Here is a 22,333-nt window from a genome sequence, read left to right on the forward strand (position 1 = left end):
AGTAAAATTTATGTGCCTGATAGTAGAAGACTGTTTGGCTAATCTGTCTCAGTTGTATAAACTAAGAGTCGTTTTACCATAAAGAGTGTGTGCAATAAAATAAGAAAGACACAAGTATGAGAAATGTGTGTGTGTGTGTGTGTGTGAGAGCGTGATATTCCAACATCAGTGTTTCCTTGGATACTAATCCTATTTACTAAGGATTGGATCCATTATTTAGGTTCTCAGTCTCAAAGCTGAGTAGTTGCTATCACCCTGTGTCAGGGACAGAGACTCAGAGCAGGTAAATATTGAATATTTAGTGTTTTCTCCACACCACTTCTGAGTGATTAATTCACTAAAGGGATCCAATTCGACCATAAGCTGTCATAAAAACCTAGATTTTTACAGCTAGAGTAAAACAAGCATTGAAAGAGTGTCTTGTATCTATTGGTTTAATAATAGCTACCACTGATACAGCTGTAAGGTTGGATCCTTTCCACGGACTGGAATAGTTTTTCTGATCCTGCAGCTCCTCGTCTATCATAAAAAACACAACATTCAGGCCGTTAAAAAAGAAGAAGAAGAGAGAAAAAACAGCCAGTAAAGTAAAAATAATCGCACAGGGCTCTAACAAAAGCAGAGGACGGTGTTTGCTGCAGAGTTGACACAAACAGAAAGTCTGAATAAAACGGCGCCACAAATTACATCCTCCTCATTTTGCACTCGATAAAAGGACACAACAATATGCGCATTGAAACAGGAAATCTTTCAAACGGGCGGCCGCTGCGTTTGGCTTCTCACAAAGCAGAGATATCCACCATGACATTCACATATTGTTGCTCCTTCTTGTGTTGCCCTCAGTCGCCCAGTAATAACATTTCAGCCATGCAAAAAACGCAGTGGTTTGGTTAAACAGTTGACTGGCCAATGACCTCGTGTGTCACTTTACATTATTTACAGAAACTAAAGTGGATCTTTAACAAGACCCCCTTTCAGCAAGAGTGCGTCTAACTTCATTTAGTTTCCGGCAAAACACTCAGCATGTGTCATGAAGTCTCAGGCCTTTTCGTATTACACGGATAAAAATGAAATAAGTAATTGCTGGAGTAGCGTTAGTTTGGAGGCAGTGCTGCAGTTTTACTTAGCTCATCAAATGACAGATTGTTCAACTTCTACATCTCCTGTTAAAGATGTAATAGTTGTACAAGAGACGGGAAATAAATGATGCCACTCTTTGCTCTCGTTCTTAAACAGAGAAGTTTGCAGAGATCCTAGACCACAGGTGTCAAACTCAAGGCCCGGGGGCCAAATATGGCCTGCCGTAGCTTTTTATTTGGCCCTCTAGAGTCCAAATTACATCAATAAGTCCTTGCAGATTTTCACAAATCTGCAAAATTCACACAAAATCAACAAATTTCTAATTTTTTTCAGATTTTACTGCAAATTTTCTCAAAATTGGTCAAAAACACTGAATGCGTAGCTGATATTGCAAGTGATAATAGGAGTCACAATTAACATCGTACATTACCGTAAATATTGTAAAAATGTCTTACAAACATTTCTAAATGTTCACCAAAAAAATCTGTCATTTTGATTGCAAAAAAGGAAACTAAAACAATCACAAAATCCCAGAGAAAAATCTATGTATTGATATTTTTAAAGTTTAATTGGTTTTATCAATATATTCTGGCACAACTGGCCCTTTAAGAACATCCAGATTTTTGATATGGCCCAAAATGATAATGAGTTTGACACCCCTGTCCTAGACAGTCTGGAAAAGTCTGAAATTTAAAGTTTTTTTTCTGGTTTGGATGTAAATGGGTAAAAAAAAATTAAAAAATAGCAAATTGAATAAAGTTTTTACTTCCATGCTGGTTTTTTTCTATTTCAATCTCATTTTCATTTAATTTTGTGAAGGAGATGTTGGTGGATTTCTTACTAAGATCTTTTTCTTTACCAGATTTTGTACGGTACAATGTGTTCGACTTACTTAATGAGAAATAAACCATCAGAAGTACAAACTACCAGTGCAAAGTGCATCTGGAGCCTGTGGAAGAAATTTAGAGCACAAAATCCCACCTGATTCAAGATCCAACTAACAAAATAAGTTGAAATTGTGGCCAAATGGTTAATTTCTACTGCATAATCAACTCTTCAAAAGAGAAAAGGAGGCAATTGTTTGCAATTTGTTGTCGTTAAATAATTTAGACTTTAAGTTGATAAGTAAGTTGAATGGCGTTAGCATAGTAGTGCTAAAAGTAACGTTGTAGCTATGCTAATCCTTCCATGCATGAGTTATGATCCTTTATGTAAAGGTTTTATTTTCCAAAGTGTTTTTGATTTTCTTTAGGCATAAAGAATTAAAAAAATAAATCAAATAAAATTCTAGGTGATCAGTTGTAATTTTCTTCAAATACTGGATACTTCTGAGTTGCTTTTTCGTCTGTCGGCCATATTGGATTTAAGCAAAACTTTCCTGCACTTGCAATGAATGGCCAGTAGTTGATGGTGTATTGGATGATGCACTTGTGTCCAGTTCAGTGGTCTGTGTGCATTTATAACATAAAAATATACAAGAAACAAAAGAAAATGGCTTTTAGAAAGCTGTCCACTGCAGTGACCTCTATGTGTGAAAGGGCTAAGCTAAGCAGGCTAAGCTAATCAGCTAACAAATCTACTGTGTGGTTTGCAAACGCTAAACAGATCCACGTTTTGTTTGGTTACATAAATAGTTGTGTTATTCAACTTTTAACCCACTATTCAATGTAATCTAAACATCAGCGCATTTAGATGAAATTCCTCATTTCTACAGTTTGTGCCCCTTCCTGACAAATCTAGACACCCTCTGCTAAAAGCATCTGGTCCATTTCATATTTTCTTTTGAGATCGTGCTGTTCATGATATCAAACGTGTGGTGTATTTTTCTCAGGAGCAGAATAAGCTGGAGCTGGCCTGTCCAGCCACTAAAGTTCTTCCCTTCCGTTCCTTCCTTCCTCTGTGTCCCAGGAGGGCAACTGGAGGAGAATGACTGGTAAAACCCAGACCAGCAACGTCACCAATAAGAATGATCCTCGTTCCCTCAACTCCAGAGTCTTCATCGGGAACCTCAACACAGCCATCGTTAAGAAGACCGACATAGAGGTCATCTTCGCCAAGTACGGCAAGATAGTGGGTTGCTCTGTGCATAAAGGTTACGCGTTTGTTCAGTACATAAACGAAAGGAACGCCCGAGCCGCCGTGGCAGGAGAAAACGCCCGGATCATTGCTGGACAGCCTCTAGGTGAGTCGTTTCTTGCATTTCAGTTTTCATTTGAAACTAATGAGCGAGTGGAGAGCTACAGCCATTGCTGCACTTTCCCCTTGAAACAGAAAACATTTCAGCCGAGCCGGGAGCAGGACTGCCTCCCCTGGGAACGCCGAATGCCTCAGGCTTTCCTCAGACTTTCACTTCACAACGTCTATTGTCTCTGAAGTACTGAACCCACTGAACTGTCTGTTTGTTGTCAAGCTGTTTTGGAGAAAATCCCCTCGGAAAGTGTAAATCATCCACTTGGGGGACTTGATTTCACCATTTACCAAACAGCAATGTGGTAACAGCACGTCAAAGCTCTCGTACCAAACAATTTACAGCAGAACATGATATGTTAAGTGGCCTGGGATGTCGCTGCAGTGCAGCGTTTGATCGTTTTCTTTTCTCCTGCACAGACTTTGCAGTGGATTGTTTCAGAAGATTTTAAGGCGGTAATTTATCATCTCTTTTGTTATATCAAAGAAATTAGGAAAATGTGGAAAGCATTAAAAAATGCTGGTTGTTCAGATTTAAAGATGGAGTATATAACTTTTATTTTTTTTAAGTATATTTATTTTACATTTTGTTAAAACCATGTTGTGACAGTTTGATATGAGACAGATAAAATGTAAAAACAATCAAGCTCATCTGCCTTCTCCCAGTACTAACTAGAAACAACCAATCAGAGCCAGGAGGAAGGTCTAAGCGCTGTCAATCATCTTCTTGGACGATACAGCTTCTTCCTGAGTGTGCCAGGAATGCTAAGGCTAGTTAGCATGGCCACAATGATGGCAGATAAACAGTTTCCTGCTATCACATTTAGCAGCATGTACATGAGGTTGACTAACAGCGCTAAGACCCTCCTCTTGGCTCTGATTGGCTGTTTCTGACCGGAAGCGGTGCATTTCTGGAGAAGAGCTTGATCTTTTCACAGATAATCTGTCTCATATTATATTTCATTAGAACATAGTAGTAGTTGAACAAATATGTAAATATATATTTTTATAAAAGTTACATGCTGCAACTTTTAAAGAGCTCTTGCTCCTGTTTATATTTTGGAGACATTTTGTTTGTTCATGTGGCATCTTATATTACATTATTCATGGGCGGCTGTGAATGTCCACTGTTCAGTTATTTTAGTACGACTCGGGTTGCCGGTGTTTTTCCTCCAGTTTTTCCATCCACTTAACTTTCCTTTAACAGACTTACATGCGGTACTCTGTGAACAGCTATCTTCTTTAGTAGGAACCTTTTGTTACTTTCCGTCGTTGGGAACGGTATCAGTGACTGTCTGCTTGATTGTGTTGGCCAAAACATTTAGGATTCAAAATGTTCTTTAATCTATTGAGCTCCACACACCTTCCTGAAACTTGCACAAATAATGTTTATGGTCGTAACCTTTCACCAGAAACTCACTTAAAAAACAAAACTATCCTTTTCACTTGCTGATGTTGGAAATGCTGTTGCCAAAACAGACACCAAAACTCAACCAGCTGGTATAAAAGTAATACTTTCCAATAAAAAAGACAGAAAATACATGCAGCAGGAAAGCTTGTGATTTTTTTGCAAAAGTCATTCTGCATTCCTCGTGTGTTATTGCCTTCTTTTTTATTATTATTATTATTATTTGAGAGCGCAAATAGATTGAAAGAACTTTTATCCAAAGTGATTTTGGTTCACACCAACGAGGGGATTGCGCCCTCGGCGTGTTAGTCAATCTACAAGTTAGGTGGCTGGGGCAGGGACGGGAGATACATCCTTAATTGACAATTAAAGCCACACTCGGCCTCATCCTCTCAAGCTGATCCTTCTAATAATAACACAGCGGAGAAATGAATCGGCTATATAATGATTTGGGTCGAGGAAGGACCTCTGCAAAGGATGCGGCTTCCAGCACAAAAACATTTCATTAAAGTGTTATTACTTGCAAGTTGATTGCATGCCGGTTTCAAAGGTAAGCTCGTATATTGTTGTTTCTGAGGGGACAGCGCTCATATTTTTCGATTTCAAGACATTATTGAGCGTGTTTACTGAGTTCAGTCACACTGAAGGCAGAAAAAGGTGAAAAAGGCACTTTTTTTTTTAAAAGGAAGCGACTGTTTTGACTTCAGAAATTGTTCCCAGGAGGTCAGAAACGGCGAGTAAAAAGTGCCTCTCCTCTCAGTGACACGTAAGACTGCAGAGTCATCGCATGCTCCCACCACTGGGAATGAGACTGCGTGGAAACCGAATGTGTTTGTCTGCATCAGGATGAAGAACGGGATGAAATATTCTACAATAACACAGCTGGAAGCACCGCCTTCCACCGGCGCTGAATGAAAAACTCAATGGTCCATTACTCCGTCAAATCTGAAGAGGAGTTAATGACGTCATCGCTTGGATTCAGAAAACAGCTTTCATTACTAAATAATGCCGTGTGTGATGCTGTTCTGAACTGCATTTTGCTCCTCTGTGGTGCTTTGCATGAGGCAAGATGTAAGATGTTTTAAAATGCATTTCGCTCTGAAATATACAGAGTTAAAGAAATCTCTAAATGTAACAAAATGACAAACTCAAAAAAATACAGAAGCCTTTATGATGTGGACAAACATTTTTCAGTAGTAAGCAAATGGTTTAGTATAATAATTACGTATTTTGATAGAAATGTTTGTTAGTTTGTTAATTTAGTTTGTTAGATGTACACATAGTCCTAGATTTAACTTAAAATAAATTCCTTTTGGACTGCATTGTTCTACACTTTGCTTCATCCAGAGACAAAACAATTACTTAGTGGACTAATTTTAGATTTAAACATTAATCCATTTGCTACCTTTTGACCAAATGTGTGTGTGATGTGCCAGTTGGACACTTTGAAGTTTGCAAGAATTTGCCTCCAGTAAAGAGACCCGAACAAGATGGCTGTTAACATTAATTCAACATTTGGACGCGTGACTGACATGGACTGAACGGCTTTGTTCTCTTCCTCTGCTGCTGTTAGTAAAACTACAAAAAATGTCATAACATTTCCTTCTGTTCTCTGATTGGCCCAGTAGAAATTCTTCTGGAGAAATCCAAGTGAATGGGAGAAAGCCCCAACAGAACACTTTAGGGAGATGAGAATTGACCAGAATTGCACAGGAACGATATGGCTACATAACAAACCTCAACTCTGAGATGACTGCATGTTTATTTGGATCCGATGACTGAGGTGATTGATCGGATTCGGTACCTTGATTCTGATCAGCCTGGATGCATCTTAAAACCAAGAGTGAACAGCATCTTTGGCACAAACGTCTGCTTGCAAAGTGCTGTTACATGCGATCCAAATTGGTCTCTTATTGACACAACACTGTTTGTGTCTGAAAAAACTATAAACTTTGGTCTGAATAGTTGCAATAGTCAGAAAACGAGTAAAAAAGCAACCAACCAAGGTCCCCCAAAAATATTACAACCTCCAGAAAGGATTACGTTGCAACGTTGTTTTGCTCAATGATAGCTAAATGTAAAGAAAAGATGGCAAGACGAAAACCTTCTGCCTTTTATTGCTTGCTTTTGCTGCAGTGACAATAAAATAATATATTTCACTCAAAAAAACTGCTGACCTGAACAACATATTCAATGGCAAAATCCATTTTTCAACATTTGTAGACCTTTTCTGCATTAATTGTTGTTAAAACACACTGCTTCATGCGCTCTCAGAAAACATTGCTGGAGCCTCTGGTCTTATTTATGGTGAAATGAGCTCCAGTCTTGTTTTTCCCATCTCTGAAGGCGGTTATTACAGCCGTGTCTTGTTGTGGCTTTTTGTGTGTCTGCCCTGAGCCGGCCGATGAGTGATTGGCAGGAGGTGATTGAAGTCCTGATGGAAAAGGACAATGAAAGAATAGCATCCTACATTTTTCTGAGGGAGGCCGTGTGTAAAGGTGAAAGGAACTGTGCAAACCGGAAAGATTCGGACTCTAACGACATCTCCGGAGAGCCTGTCTTTTATAGTAACAACGCATGATAATCTGTCTGATGGGGACTTATTTTGAGTAGCTTGACCCTCTCTAAAGAGATCTGCATTCCCTTCACCTGGAAGTTTCATGGTGAAGGTCCATCCCATTACAATATTAATGACCACAGTGAAGGATAATGTGTGATGGATCACCAATCATCCTGCCTCCAAATGGCATTGGCAAGAGTTGGGCACATAAATAATAAAGTGATTTAGATGCAAAATCCATCCTAAGCGGATTACAAACGCAGTGGCACTGCAATCAATCGTCATTTTGGGCCAACAGGATGCATAGCAAGCAGGATTGTGAGAGTAAACTATACGAGTAAGCAGCAGAGGAATGAGCAGAGACAGGTAGTGGCGTAAAATTCAACGAGTATGAAACCGAATGCCGTATATAGTCACACTTACTACCTCATTATTTTTCAAGAACAGGCTTTTAAAGCAAACCCTTGCACAAAGAATTACAAAGCATGATGTGACAAACAAAATGACTTTACAAAATCATTTGGAAAAACCTTGTTTGTTAATTAATTTTAGTATTAAATAAAAGAGCTATCAAAATTAGATCAAGATTTTTTTCACAAAGGGTTGATTTTTAAGCTGCTAAAACACTTAGAGTAAATATATAATGTGACTTTTGTTGTCTTTAAATGTGGTTATGTATTTTATAGGCACATAGTGTCACAATCAAGCAGGTTATGTTACCTTCAGTTGTTATAAAAATGCAGTATAAATAACTTAAAACTATATCTGATGCTTTGAAATTGGCCTCTCTCTCTTTGAGAAACCCCTTTCTGATACTCCCACATCAGTGCTACTCCACGATAGAACCATTCTCAGGAGCGTTGGACTGAGAAGTAGTTTGTATGATAAGTTCAGCAGATGCTCAGTTACAGGTGTTTAGTATTTGCTGCTGCTAGTCTGGAGGAGTTGATGGAGGGAGGTGTGTGTGAGATGGGAGCTCCAAGAAGTAGCTTTGTAGAAATAGGTGACACTTTCTATTGACCCTTTGCAACTAGATCACTCAATCATTCGAGACGCCATGATGGACGCCAGAAATGAGGGACGAGAGTCTTGAACAGAGCGACTGAAATTGTTTTCTTAAGTTGTTTTTCCAGTTTATTCATGGCTTCTACATGTTCGAGTCGAGCTAATTTGTCTGTGAACGTAACACACCTGGTTGGGCTCACAGACGGCCTTGTTTACAAAAGTTGGAAACGGCTAGCTTAGAAACCGACCCGTACCTCCTCCCTCTTGACGTGGTTATTAAATTACAGATTGCCTGAATTGACACCACGTGATTTAAATCACTATGTCATGAATACTGTTTCCCTTTATACCGGAGCAGCATTAAAAACGTACAGAAGACGAGATGCTAACCAGTTTTTTCCATACATGCTAGGCTACATGACGGTGCGGCATTGTCTCCATGGTAACCAATGGTTACGGCGTACCTTCTCCATAATGCGATATTTGGTATCTTTCCAATCATACTTACCTAGAAAGTAAATGAACATTAGTCTTCTTATCTTGTAAAAAGTGTTCGCTGCTAATCTGCGGTTACACCGAGCGCTGACAGTCATTATGATTGACGGCTGGTTTCCATAACCGCCGTATGTTTCCTCATTAAAAGTTATGAAATTAAATGACAAGTTCGGTTTGCATCCTTGCAGACAATGAGTTTTAAAGAAAACTTGGTCCACAGCATGGCAAAAGACTGACATAATAGAAGTTATTGCAGCTACATGTGACTTCGTGTAGTTTTTGTTTTTTAATTTGTCGTCTTTGTTTACTACTCTATGAACCCAACTATGTAAAAAGCAGACTGTGCATTGCTTTGTTTTCAGACCTGAATGTTGGCTGCAGGACTGAGGACAAAGCTGGTTTTGCGCTAACATTCAACAGGCTTTCATGTGTCTGATTCGCCTTGTGAAAAAGACATTGATTTGGCCCCATCTCCTTCAGCATGACACCAAATTCACTTGTAAAATGATTGCAAGATGAAAAGACAGTTTAAAAGAAACAGCTACTTACCTAGACAAATATTAGGCAGTTGAGGCAGCAAAGAAAAATGCAGCACCTCGGTATAAAACTCGTGTGACTCAGTGAATAAATATCACAGGCTTAACATTGCGTGAGCGCCGCAGCCCGGGGGGATTTCTTCTTTAATGTCGATCCAGCCCAATCCTCCTTCGTCTTCTCCACCTGGCTGTTGTAAGTCTTTCCATTTTCACCAACAGCATTCACAGGCTCGCTCCCCGCTTTGATATTTGTGCGGATAATTCAAAGGGTGTCTACAATGGCTGCACACTTCACTAACTTAACTTTGAGTGCCAGTTTTTTGAAGCATGAACAGCCGTGAGTGAGAGTCCCTGTGGGCGTTGCAGCGAGATGGGCCAATTCCTCCTGATCTGCTGGACTGAGCCGTGCCAAAGCTAACCCCACGAGGAAGTCTCGGTATCTTTCATGTCCCTTCCCTTGCCTCCGAGGCCGTAGGAATATTTAATGCATCTGAGCATGTGTGTGCAGGAAGCCATGCGAGAATTCAGCTTTGTGCCTCATTCGATTAAAGAAAAGGACTACTCCGCACAAATTGCTTTATCAATATGTAATCTATTTCTTCTCCTTCCGCTCTTAGTCCCTGTTGCTATCTTTCTGTGTCCTTGCGGGTGATTAGAATGCACCCCGGTTGTCTGTCTGCTTCCTCATTAATCACGCTCTGAAGGAGAGGCCCGGACGTTGAATGCACAGTTAGCCTGACCCGGTCCTTAACAAAAGCCTCTAGATATAACACCAGGTATTGAGTTGCACACAGGCTCATGGTCGTGCCAAACCAAAGCTTCTTTCTCTGCTATGACGATCAAGCTTGCTATTTACCTCGGCTGCAAGATGCTTCTTTTTTTTCCAGTCTCGGCTTCATAGATTCTGGCAAATGCTTAGCTGGGGCCAGAGCCACTGTGTGGACTGGAAGTGAGATGGATTACCGAGTGGATTTTGGCATCAGACACTGCGGCTAATTCTCTGATTGGAAACCGAGGTTTCAACAGTAGAGGAACACTGAGCTGTGAATCAGAGTCGACTCTGGGCTCCACAGGCTCTGGTGGTCTGGGTGTGTTTGTTTCAGCTGCATTTTCTGTGTGCAAACTCATCTGAGACATATACTTTACATTACACATAACTAACAACTCCGTATGAATCTGTTTTATCAGAATTAAGGTGTATCCACACTAGGAAAGCCTTCAATCTGCTTGTTTGGTCGGGACCAAAAGAAGACTGTTTTTGGTTTGGTTTCTTTCACATTTTGCCTTTTTGCAGGCAGACTACGTCTTGCTAACAAAGCCAAGCGGTTGATGATTATTGCTCCAATTGCTTGTTGAACTTTTGTTGTGCACATTTCCAAAAACACTCTGTTGATCCCAAAGGGGAATTAAATGTTGCTACAACTCATACTAATTCAAACTTCTTAAAAAAATTACAACTGCAATACCATTTTAAATGTCAAGAGCAGCTCAATCAAGGAAAGTTTTGTGATGTCTGTAACTTTGGCATGGCATCAGCAATGGATGCTGCATTCTGAGTAAGAAGAGATGCTCTGTGGAAAAAACTGGATCAGGTACAATTTGAGATTAATCTGTAGATGCAGCTGTAATGTTAGCAACACTCATTTTTACCATAATGTCCAGCAGCAGTGGCTCATTAAGTCTGAAAAGATTCATATTTCCTGTAGCTGGTTTGGTCTGTATTCAAACCAGAAGCAAACTGCACCAGAACTTGTCTGGAAGCGAACAGACTCCATCTCCATCTGGTTGTTTGTTCACACAAACTCTGGTCCATCGGCAAGTCGTGCACTTTACCGGTTAATGTCCGGTTCGGTTCTACACCAGGTAGTGAGCGATCCGTTCCTCGTTATTGTGGGCGGAATAAGCCCAAAGCAGCTGTGGTCAATTCTCCGCCTATGTTTGCAGCAACACTGAACGGTCGAGGTTCTGGTTCTGATGGATTCAAATAAACCCAGATATTTCATTTTGTCTTATAGAAAATTCATTTCTGGCCCAAACATAAAGATAAAGTCATCGATCAGTTGACTATTTTGCGACACGTGTAAATATATTAACATTCTTTTACTTTATTTTCTTCAATGTGAAATTTAAGGTAAAGATTTAGGTAATGAGGTCAAAAGATGTAAACAAACAGCCACGCCAGAAATTTCTTTTTTGTTTTTTTTTTTCCTTTTAATCCAAAAGAAAAATAAAATTCACATCACAAGTTAATATTATATAGTTTGGGTGTTTCACACTGTCGGTGCAGAAAGCTGACCTCCGCTTCACCATTTCTCTCTCCTTTATTAGTCTTCAGAGAGTCGAGCCGTTAGCATCGCTGCTCGTGATTTGACTCTCTGAAAGCAGACGGCATATCCGTGGTCTAAAGATAAACTTTAATGTTTGCAGTTATAAATCACGAGCCAATCGACGAATGCGGTCAGTTGTCAATCCGACGGTTTCGGCCGTACCCTGTCGGTGGTTCTGGTCCTACCCCTGAAGTTGGTACAAAAATCTGAAAACAACCAGGCTGGATTAGCTTATGAAAAATGAATCAGGCGAGGCAGACTGAGGTCGTCCCGGTTAGAGCCGCGGACTGAGGTCGTCCTGGTTCGAGGCGGACTGACTGAGGCCGTCCCGGTTCGAGGCGGACTGAGACCCGTCCCGGTTCAAGGCAGACCAGTAGGAAAATGCCTTAAATGTGTCAGATGTGAGTACATTGTAAAAAACATTTCGGTTTTTCTGTAACTTCCTAAACGGGTTGTCAAGTTTGGAGTAATTTGGGTAATTTGGTCACTGTGGTCTTAAATGTTCTTGTAATGCTCTTTTGTCAATCACTTCCTCATTTGTTCTTGAATTTCTTCATCTCCAGACATGATACGTTGCTTCTTGCGATATTGATTCAATGCAAGAGATTTCTTGATTTTACAGCTTTGATAGCAAAGAGTGAAACTAAACTCATGATTTAACAAGAGGAGTGATTACTTTGTCCCACAGATCCAGGTTGGTTTGGGCAGCAATTTTTTTAATATTAAAAATTTGTTGAAGCACCAGTGAGGGTGATAAAGTGGTTGTATGAAGTTCACAGCTAGGTCCTTTCACGATGCATCACTTTTCATTCGTGTCCTAATATCTTCCAGCTGACCAGCTCGCCACCTCAGATTCCAGGGAAATTCATCTTTCCTTTAACCGACTGAGGGATTTTTCTAGCTGATAGCAGTTGCTAAATAGGCCTGTGGGGGCCCACTCTGCGCTGGGTGGTGTAGATGGCCTGAAACAGGATTAACATTGAGACTAACAAGCATTCTGCAAGCGTTCATTAATATTACATCTATCTGTAGAAGCAAAGGAGAGGAAGATGACGAGCTTAGAGAGGCGTTGAGCCGACGAGGGATCTCAGAGTTGTATAATTCTCATCTCTGCATAATCAAAGATGCCGCTGTGCTGCTGAGAGTTCAGGTTCACAACCGGGGCGTACTGATGCAGCCGGATGAAGGAGTCACAGGCTGATTGAGCCGGACTTCTGTGCAATCAAAGCAAGATCGAACAGTAGACATGAACTTGGGCAATGACTGGATAGCGTAATTGAAATAAGCACATTAACAGAAGAGTCATGCATTCGCGGGGACTTTTATCTACGAGTCTCAGCGAAGTGCGTTGAAAGTAATGAGTTTTTTACATTGGATTAGTGTTCTTCACTCGGGCATGCTGGGAGATAATACTTCAGTAAGTCGGTTGTGTGTTTGTGGCAGGTGATATGATGAAGACCTCCGTGGTGCAACCTTTACTCAAAGCCTCTGTGAAATGAGCAGCCTCATAACGGACCCGAGACATGGAAAATCTGCCCTTTAACACTTCATACAAGCCGAAGGGGGTTCGTCATGTCCTTCTCTTAATTCAATCGTTGACGCACAGGACGCGAAGGAGAAACCCGGGCGTTAGAAACAAGGAGCGTACAGCGCGTGAGTGATGATTTGTGACTCGTGATTACACATGCAGGGGTAATTACTGGGGCCCTGGAGCATTTCCGGGGACACCAGGGCCCAAAGCCTACACCCTCTGACTCTTCGCCTTTATCTTGAAGAGCACGACTTAAGAATCAGTGAGGATCAAATCAGGGTTAACAAAATAAAATTAAAAACGGCCCATAACCTCGCCCAGAGCGGTATGATGCTCCCTCATGTGTTTACTTCCCAAATTTCCTTATTTGACTTTGCACTGACTCTCCCTCCATGTCTTTGCTCCCTCACTCTCAGTTGTTGGCTTCCAGCCTTTTTTTATTCCCTCATACTAATTACACTGCAGATATGAGGACTGGTGACTTATTGCAACCACTTCCTGCTGCAGGAAATCCAGATTCAGGGAGTTTCAGTGTTTTCATATATGTCACACCAGGTTTGATGCATGAAGTTTTTCTGCACCAGAAAAACTATTTCTACCACTTTTGAACAGAATCCAGCAAAATCTCTTTTGTTGCATTACGACGAAAAACCTTAATGTATTTAAAATTTAATTGGGATTTCATGTGGCAGAGCAGCAGAAAGTAGTGCTTAATTCACACCAGCCATGTTTTGTCTGCATTAGTCAAACTCTAGTTCGTCTGGGGAGCTGTGACCCTAACTCCGATATGAACCTAAAAACCTTGGTGTCGGTTCAAATAAAGTGAACTCTTGTACAGTTTGAATGCTTTTGTGTACACCAACCGGACCAGAGACCACTTCAAAAGCAGGAAGCGAACTATAGTGCACTGCATTCTGGGTAAATACAACAAAAGCAAACGCGAGAGTGTGGCACTTGCAGTCGAAATGGGTTGTGATCTTTTACCAAAGACAAAAGAGAAATCTTACGTTCACTGAAATCTGACGCCATTACATTTTGTGTGTTCACTTCATGAACAACTTCTTCGTGTTGTTTCCTTCAGTAGTTTTTGGTGCAGCGCCACCACAGGCCAGGGAGGGAACAGGTTTTTCACGATGTGAAAGTGAAACACAGCAACTGAAAATTTAACAATTATGTTTCCAAATCAAACTGAGTTTATGAAAACGTGATTTTCATTGTCGTCTTTTTGAAGACCAGCAACACTCTGGGCATTAGGTGACTGGTTGTAATGGACGCCCGTGCAGCTGGTGAATATCTAGGATAGATCAGACATGGAGTGGTTTGATGGTTGGTGTGGAAACCAGTAAAGACTTCAGTCAAATAGTTTGATCATCAGGCAAAGACGGATCATCCCACAGCTACTTGAACCTCCAACTCCAATGACATTGACTTTGGGAGGGAATTTCTTGAGTCAAATCTCAAGACACCTCTTAAGCACATTACAACCTACAATGGAGTGTTTTCGTTGAAAGTCAAATCAAAGTCCAGACCTAAATCTAACAGATGGTCTTTGGTCAGACTTTAACATCGATGCTTCTGCAAACATTTCATTCTCTAGACACTCAAAGTTTGTTTATTTCCTGCTTTATATTCACCTGTCTTCTGAAATCCATTAAAACATACATTCGTGCTTCTGATTTCAACATAACAATCCCAAAAAGTCTAATAGTCCTGGTGCATTAGAGTCACCCAAAGGAAAGCTTTACAGAAGCAAAGCATGTAGACACACGACCCGCTGAGACCAGCTGTAAGATCATTTTCCTACCTTATTTCCTGATAAATAACAACCAGAACTTCGTTAGTTAAATACATTTTTCACAGCCTCCTATTTCTATTAAAATCTTATCTGGAAGCTTAAAAGTATTATGCTCAACTCAGCCTCTTGTGGTTTATCAACCTCCTCTCTGCGACTGTATGGATTTAATTAGGGACATCACTCAGAAGGGGAGGATAATGACTTCCACCTATACTGACCTCTTTGGGAAAAAAAGTGTCCAGAATATTTTGCATAATCTCAGCAGATTTGATTAAGACACTGAACTGTCTGCTGACTCGCTGAGACTCGCCTCAGATAAGAGTTGAGTTGCTGGGACCAGAGACGTCCTTATTAATAATAAGCGCTGGGAGGTGGGGAGCGCAGCGCACAGATGTTGGCTGTTGTGTCTCAGAGGGGAAACGGACAAGCGGCAGCTACACGGACGCAGATAGCAGCTGGTTAGAGGAGCAGTCCTGACCTTGGCCAATCCTCGTAGCTCGTTCTTTACTACGCTGCGACGAAGAAGGTGGGAAACAGGTTTCAAGGCTAATTATGAAGCGGGTATTTTGTACATCATAAATCTTTAAATTGGTGGACAATCCAAAACAAAGTGAATTCAAGTGGTTTAGTGCGAAACCTAAGCACCGTATGGGTTCCAGGACCTAAAGTGTGTCGCCGTTTGCTTAGTAGCCCACCTGTGTGACAGAACTATTAATGAGCTCTGTCTGGATTTATGGGCCTCGTCTAACTGAGGAGGATGGGCTGTCTTTGTGCTGCCTGTCCTGTCAAGTGAAATCTGAGGCCCGGCCGAGACGAGCGCCTGTTATCATAAAAAAGGCAAATTCATCAGGTATTAATTTGTGTTGAAATGATGGGTCAAGACAGCCGCAGTCGCATGTCAGCTACATGAGTCTGATGGAGGCAGGAAGCAGCGTTTTGTCTGGGAAGGCTGGCCTTGAATGTGTGGTGGCAGACTGCCACCCTGTGGTGGCTGCTAGCTATTACAGCCCCGACTGGCTTTAAAGTGCGTTACAACGCTGCCATTTTGCACAGATTGTAATTTTATTCGGTGAAAATCTTATATTTGGGTTTTTTTCTGTTATTCTGAGTTTTAACAGTTTGTAAAAGTCTGGAATTTGATTTGAGTACTTTCTGGTTTGTGTTTCCACTCATATCTTCCTCGTGACCTTTTTTTCTTGACGTTTTTCCTACTTTTTGTGGATTTTCTTCCTTCCTTACATATGTCCTACTTTTCTTTTTCCTGTTTTTCTTTATACGTATACTTTATTTGTCTTTCTTTCCATTTGCCCGTCCTTACTTTTGTCCTTCTGCCTTCCTGTTTTGTGTTGTCTCTTGCATCCTTGTGTCCTTCCTTTCTCAAGTCCTTTTTTCCTTCCTTGTACTCAACTTTCTTTTTTTCTTTATATTTTCCTCCTTTTCTTCTTTGCTTGGTTAATGCCTAACCTTTTCCTTCATTTCTTTTCCGTTCTACTTTTTTTTCACTTTATAGCAGTGGTTCTTAACCTGGGTTCGATCGAACCCCAGGGGTTCGATGAGTTGGTCTCAGGGGTTCGGCGGAGCCTCTGCCGTCATCACGACTTTATGCCCCGCTTTGCCATCACTTGCTGCAGAGGATCACTGTTACATTGCTTAGCCAATCAGAGGATCACTGTTACATTGCTTAGCCAATCAGAGGATCACTGTTACATTGCTTAGCCAATCAGAGGATCACGTTACATTGCTTAGCCAATCAGAGGATCACGTTACATTGCTTAGCCAATCAGAGGATCACGTTACATTGCTTAGCCAATCAGAGGATCACGTTACATTGCTTAGCCAATCAGAGCTGTGGAGGAGCTGATTGAAGGAGCTCCACTCTCACAGTTTTTACCAAATTCTGAAGCTTTCGGTGTACTTCTAAATCTGCTCCTTAGTCGCATCTTTTCGGGGTTGCTACTGCCTCTAGTGGTGAGGGGGTGGTAACACAACTAATATAATTACATTACTAAATCAGAATACCGCAAAGTCTTTATTATTTATTATAAATTTTTCATTCTCTTAAGAATGTAGAGCTAATTAAATGATCTAAAGACCTTAAAGTGGTTCCAGTTTCTCTCGATGGCCAACCTGTTGAAACTGTGGCAAATTTTAAATACCTTGGGTCGTTCCTGGACAGTCAGCTCAACTGTGCTGAAAACACTGACTGTATTTTGAAGAACTGTGCTCAGAGACTCTACCTTTTAAGAAGCCTTAGTGATCTTGGGGTGAACTAGACTCAAGTTGGATCACCCCTATGTCTTGAATTTGGGGGAAAAAAAATCATATTTTATTTATCACTACAGAAGGGTTCAGTGAGTGTGCAGATGAAACTGGTGGGTTCAGTACCTCAAAAAAGGTTAAGAACCACTGATTTATAGTCATGCAAATGCATTTTTTTTGTGAAATATTTATACAATATATTGCATATAACAATGATTACAGTATTATCTCAAAACTTTGAGAGTTCCTATTTTACATTCTAAAGTGATATAAGTGCTTCAGCTATATTGACTCAACTAAAATTATCATATTTCATAAAATTATGTCATTTTTTCTACTTTATTTTCCTACATCAAAAGAATATAAAAGGTGCTGTTTTGGAAAAAGAAACAATAATAACCCTACTTTAATCAAGGATTTGGTTATTTAAAAGGATACACTTTTAATAGTTTTTTTAGAAATCAAACATAAAAATCTAATTAGAATCTCCTATTAAAGTTTTCCCATTTTAGTACTTTAATAATAGACAAACATGAATGAATAACTCCAATACAAATGATGCTACTATTACTACCTGCCAACTCTCTTCCTGCTAGTATAGTTCTACTCTTTTATGTTATTTTTATCCATAAACCAGTACTGCTGATAATACTGCTGTACAGCTGGGAAAACAAGTTTCTACTTCTAACTTGTGCTTTTATACAACATTGTTTTACATCCCACATTCTCACAGAATCCAGATGAAATTGATGAACCTCTCTCTCTTTCACTCTCACTGCAGATCTCAGGATCATTTGTGAACTTCATTGTCCATGAGGAATCCTGCATGACTTCATCTGTCAACCTGTCCATCACCACTGCAAACAAAGCGGCTGCTGCAGATGTTTTCACAACCATGAATCCATGAAACCATGAAACCATGAAACCATGTGACGCTCCCACCGCACACCTCACTGCTGTCTTCCTGTTGTCACCTTGTGCATGTCCTGCACCGAACCTCCCAGCCATCCATCACTTTATATATATATATATATATATATATATATATATATATGCATGGAAAAAAACTAAGAGCTTTTCATTTATCAGCTCTCTAGTTTTACTTTGTATATATGTTTGAGTAAAGTTAAAATTGTTTTTTATTCCATGAACTACTTACATGTCTCTGAAAGTCCAAATAAATAGTATTTATTTGCAGAAAATGAGAAATGGTCAAAATAGCGAAAAAGTTGCAGTGCTTTCAGACCTCAAATAATAATAAATAATTTAAAAATAAATTAAACAAGCTTATTTTCATTTAGAAACAACAATACTAATGTTTTAATTCAGGAAGAGTTCAGAAATCAATATTTGGTGGAATAACCAGGAGGTTTTCAATGCAGTGGCCTACATATCCATATATATACATTAGGGCCATTGTAGTTGAAAATATTTTTAGGTTAGACTTTTTTAGGGGTTTTTTTCTAGCAAATTTTAAACTTTTGGAGCTCATGAATTTCATTTTGTTCTAAAAAAACATGTTATTTTTGGCAGAAATGTTCTCCTGTTAGTTTTTTATTTGCAGTGGCCCAATACGCCATAGTTTTATAAGTGATTGACCTGTAAAAGTAATAAAAAACTGTAGTGTCCAAAGGGGTGAATATTTTTTATAGATGAAGAATCGTTGGGTTATTCAGGATCCAGTGAACATGTGTACCGCTTAATGATTCACTAAACCAATTTAGAGGTTTTTGAGTGACCTATAATCAAATCTGATCAATCTGCTGTGGAATATCTATAAAAAAAAAAGACAATTCATGCTAGAAAACATTTTAGTGTGGCTCGATTAAAATACTGAAATAAAAAAGAGTGAATCAGAACTGTTGTCCAAAGGGTGGTCTGGGGGCCGTTTGTGGGCTTAGGAGTAGCTTTTTGTGGCTCCTTAGTGCATTTTAAAAATGGTTTAAACGGTACTTCAACAAATGACTTTTTGTGTTTTTTAATAAATAAAAAAATGTATATCTTAAATAATAAATTTTAGGTACAAAACAAGTGTTTTTCTTGTATTAGCTGCATCTTTTTGTTTGTTTTGTTTTGTTTCATTTTAGTGTCATGGTAAGTAGGGCCAAAAATCTCCAACCATTTTTTTTTTTGTCACATTGAATAACTACACTTGGCTAAATGCAGTTTAGGGTTTTCAAATGTTGCTCATTTTTATCGATGTTTGGAATGAACTAAAATCTTTACCAGCATGTACAACTTCAGGCGTTTTTAATTAAAATGCATGTTTTGTTGCTAAGCAGGCTAAAAGAAAAGAATTCACAATAAAATTGTGAATTTTATTCACAATAAAATTGTTTTTGCATTTTTAACTGGAGAAATTGTGGCCTAACTTTCTGATTTTGCTGCAAAGTGCAAATATATATATATATTGAAATTTCTTTGTTTTTCTCACTGAACACAAATCTTTCGGGCACTGTTGTGTGATAGACTTTAAGTTGGTGTTTTCCCTGGGTACTCCTGCTTCCTGCTATAATCCCAAAGATTGAACATTATTGTGTTAGAGACTAAAATGCCCTTAAATCAGTTCACATTGTTCACTGTTTTAATGGCTCTTCAAGCTCTGCCAAAGGATTCACAGCCTCGTTAATCTCAGATCCAGGAGGTCAGAGCGAGAAATGAAGTGAGATCCATCAGCCTCGCTCTTTCTTTTCACGGCCGTTTGCTTAAAATCATTCAGCAGGCAACACTTCTGTCTTCTAGCTCCATTACGTCCTGGAAACGTTACTGTATGCGTATTGGATTTTTCTAACCCCAGCCACCCTGCGCGGCTTCTATTATCTCTGCTGAGTGGATGAACGACCACGACACAGATAGCGTCAGAGCTGAATTAGATTTGGCAGGCATTAATGCTTGTGTGAATCCCAATTGCAGCTAGAAAAAAAAGTGCATTTCCTGGGAAAAGACAGTGTGAATGTAAGATGAATATTTTCAGTGAAAATTGCAGAAGCATTTGAAGTCGACTGCAGAAAACATGCAGAAATGTGCGAAATATGGAGAAGCAACAGAATAAAGCCAAAGCCTGTGAAACACAAACACTGGAGATGAACTGTAAGAGGAGTGAAAACTTTCGGTCAATGCAAAAATTCCACCCAAAGAATATTGGAAATTTGTGCAGAACACTGTTTACATATCTGTAAGGTCACAACAGTTTAAGAGCTGAAGTGTGCTAAAAAGCTAACGCTAGTTGTAGGTCAGGGGTCCCCAAACTTTTTCCTGTGAGGGTCACATGACTTTTCCCTTCTTTGGTGGGGGCCGGAGTCAGTTTGTAACATGCGCTGTGATAAACGGGGGGTGGGGGTTTCTCGATTGATTTTCACCCCGAAAGCACATGGGCAAAAACCGTTAGTGAAACGGTCACTGGGACTGACTAGTATATATTCCATTGAGGGAAAGTTACTTTAACACATGAATTACTCATATGTTAACATAAATGCTTGTTTTGAAGTATACTTACAGGCGTTGCTTTGAAGTATTCGACCTGGAATGGCGTTCATAACAAACACGTGTGTTCATCTGCTCTACCGCTAGCAAACATTAAATAACATAAAAGTCAAGCAGTTCCCTAAAACTCCAACAGATGGCAGCAATGCAAAAAAAATTGATGACACCCACAGTTTACAGGACACACTTCCTGTAAACTGTGGGTGACGAAGAAAAATCCACATATAAACCGGAAAATACAATATATGAAAAAAAATCTGAATGCTCTCTGGTATTGTTCAGGAGGTGGGCCGGATCCGGCCCACGGGCCGTAGTTTGGGGACCACTGTTGTAGGTCAAGACTAGCATCTTGGCCTAGTAACATACTCCATGTAGTTTGAAAACATCCATGTTAAAGCTAAAATTAGCTAAAAGCTAAAACAGGCTAAAATAATAACGGTAGCAGGCTAGCACTAGCATATTGACCTATAGTAATATATTCCAGGCAGAAATGTTATAAGCAGAAACATTAAAAAAGTAAAATAGCCTCCAATCTTCTTTTGAAGCTAAACTTTCTGATATTCTGAAGACTATAAACAGTAAGAAAAATAACTTTTACATCATCTAGTGCAGAGCAGGTTATAACCTGAAATTAGCTAAAGAATATTATTGATTGTGTTAATGGTTGTGGGTCACTACTGTGTTTCATAACATTAAATTGTTCCATCTGGTGTGAAAATAGCAAAGTATAAAATGTTAGCTGAAGGCTAATATTAGATTAAATGCTGTTAATAGCATGTTGTCTAACATTGACTAAATTTAGTAGGTTTTCATAAAATGTAGTCAATTTGATGTTAGCTAAAATTTTAGCCCACATGACATTGGAATCGGATCCAACCCTAAACCAAGAGCCAATGGTCCATGTTTTATGAAACTGATTTAAAGTGAATAGAAGCAAACTGTGCACAGTTGTCAGTGAAGGTCTGTGGTTTTATTCCAGTGACAGAAAATACATGTTTGATCCAGAAATCAGAGAAAAATATGTTACAGTCAGAAAGACTTAACGTAGAAGCACAGTTGGTCAGATTTTATACATCACTGGATGTTTCTGTATTGTTGTATTATTTTTTGCTCACTTTTTGGATAAAATATATATATAAAGAAAAAAAAAAAACAAAAGCTTAAAAATATTTTATTTGATTATAAATTTTTGGTTTTACTTACAGAAAACTTCTGCTGTGTGTGGGAAAATGGCCACACATAGAAAATATATATTTGTAATAAATAAATGAATAATAATTGAATTGCCTTTCAGTGCTTCTGTAGTTTTCATGTCCTTTTAGAAAACTTGTTCCTCACACAGCGTTATTATACATTTTTTCCACATTTTTTATTGACAAAAATCATTATTTAGAGACTCGGACTAAGAAAAATTACCCTCCCAGTCGCATTATGTTTTTCCACAGGGAAACAGGAAGTCTTTGCAGTTGAGAAGTTTCTCTCGGGTTGATCAGATGGGTGTGATGTTTCTCTTTAGGCTAAATTTGGACTTAAATGTATTAGTCATTATGACACCTGTTGCTGTTTTTTATGTATATGCATCTTCAGATTTTCATTTCAAATCCCAATGTATTGCACATTTTGTTAAAATGGAGGCAGAACTGCCTTTTTTATATATTTTCTCAATA

General features: G+C 39.3%; 1 protein-coding gene across 3 annotated transcripts in view; it reads left to right on the top strand.

Annotated features, from left to right (window-relative positions):
• The window catches only part of ralylb (RALY RNA binding protein like b), a 126,515-nt gene that overhangs the window by 55,168 nt on the left and 49,014 nt on the right, over nt 1-22,333 (top strand). For all 3 annotated transcript variants that reach the window (XM_008396540.3, XM_008396538.3, XM_008396539.3), the window contains exon 2: nt 2,989-3,262. In XM_008396540.3, coding sequence (XP_008394762.1) covers nt 3,007-3,262 — 256 coding nt within the window. In that variant the 5' untranslated portion in view covers nt 2,989-3,006. The remainder of the gene's footprint in view (nt 1-2,988; nt 3,263-22,333) is intronic.

The sequence above is a fragment of the Poecilia reticulata genome, chromosome 20, assembly GCF_904066995.2.
Source record: "Poecilia reticulata chromosome 20, P_reticulata-male-v2, whole genome shotgun sequence".
Taxonomy (NCBI): domain Eukaryota; kingdom Metazoa; phylum Chordata; class Actinopteri; order Cyprinodontiformes; family Poeciliidae; genus Poecilia; species Poecilia reticulata.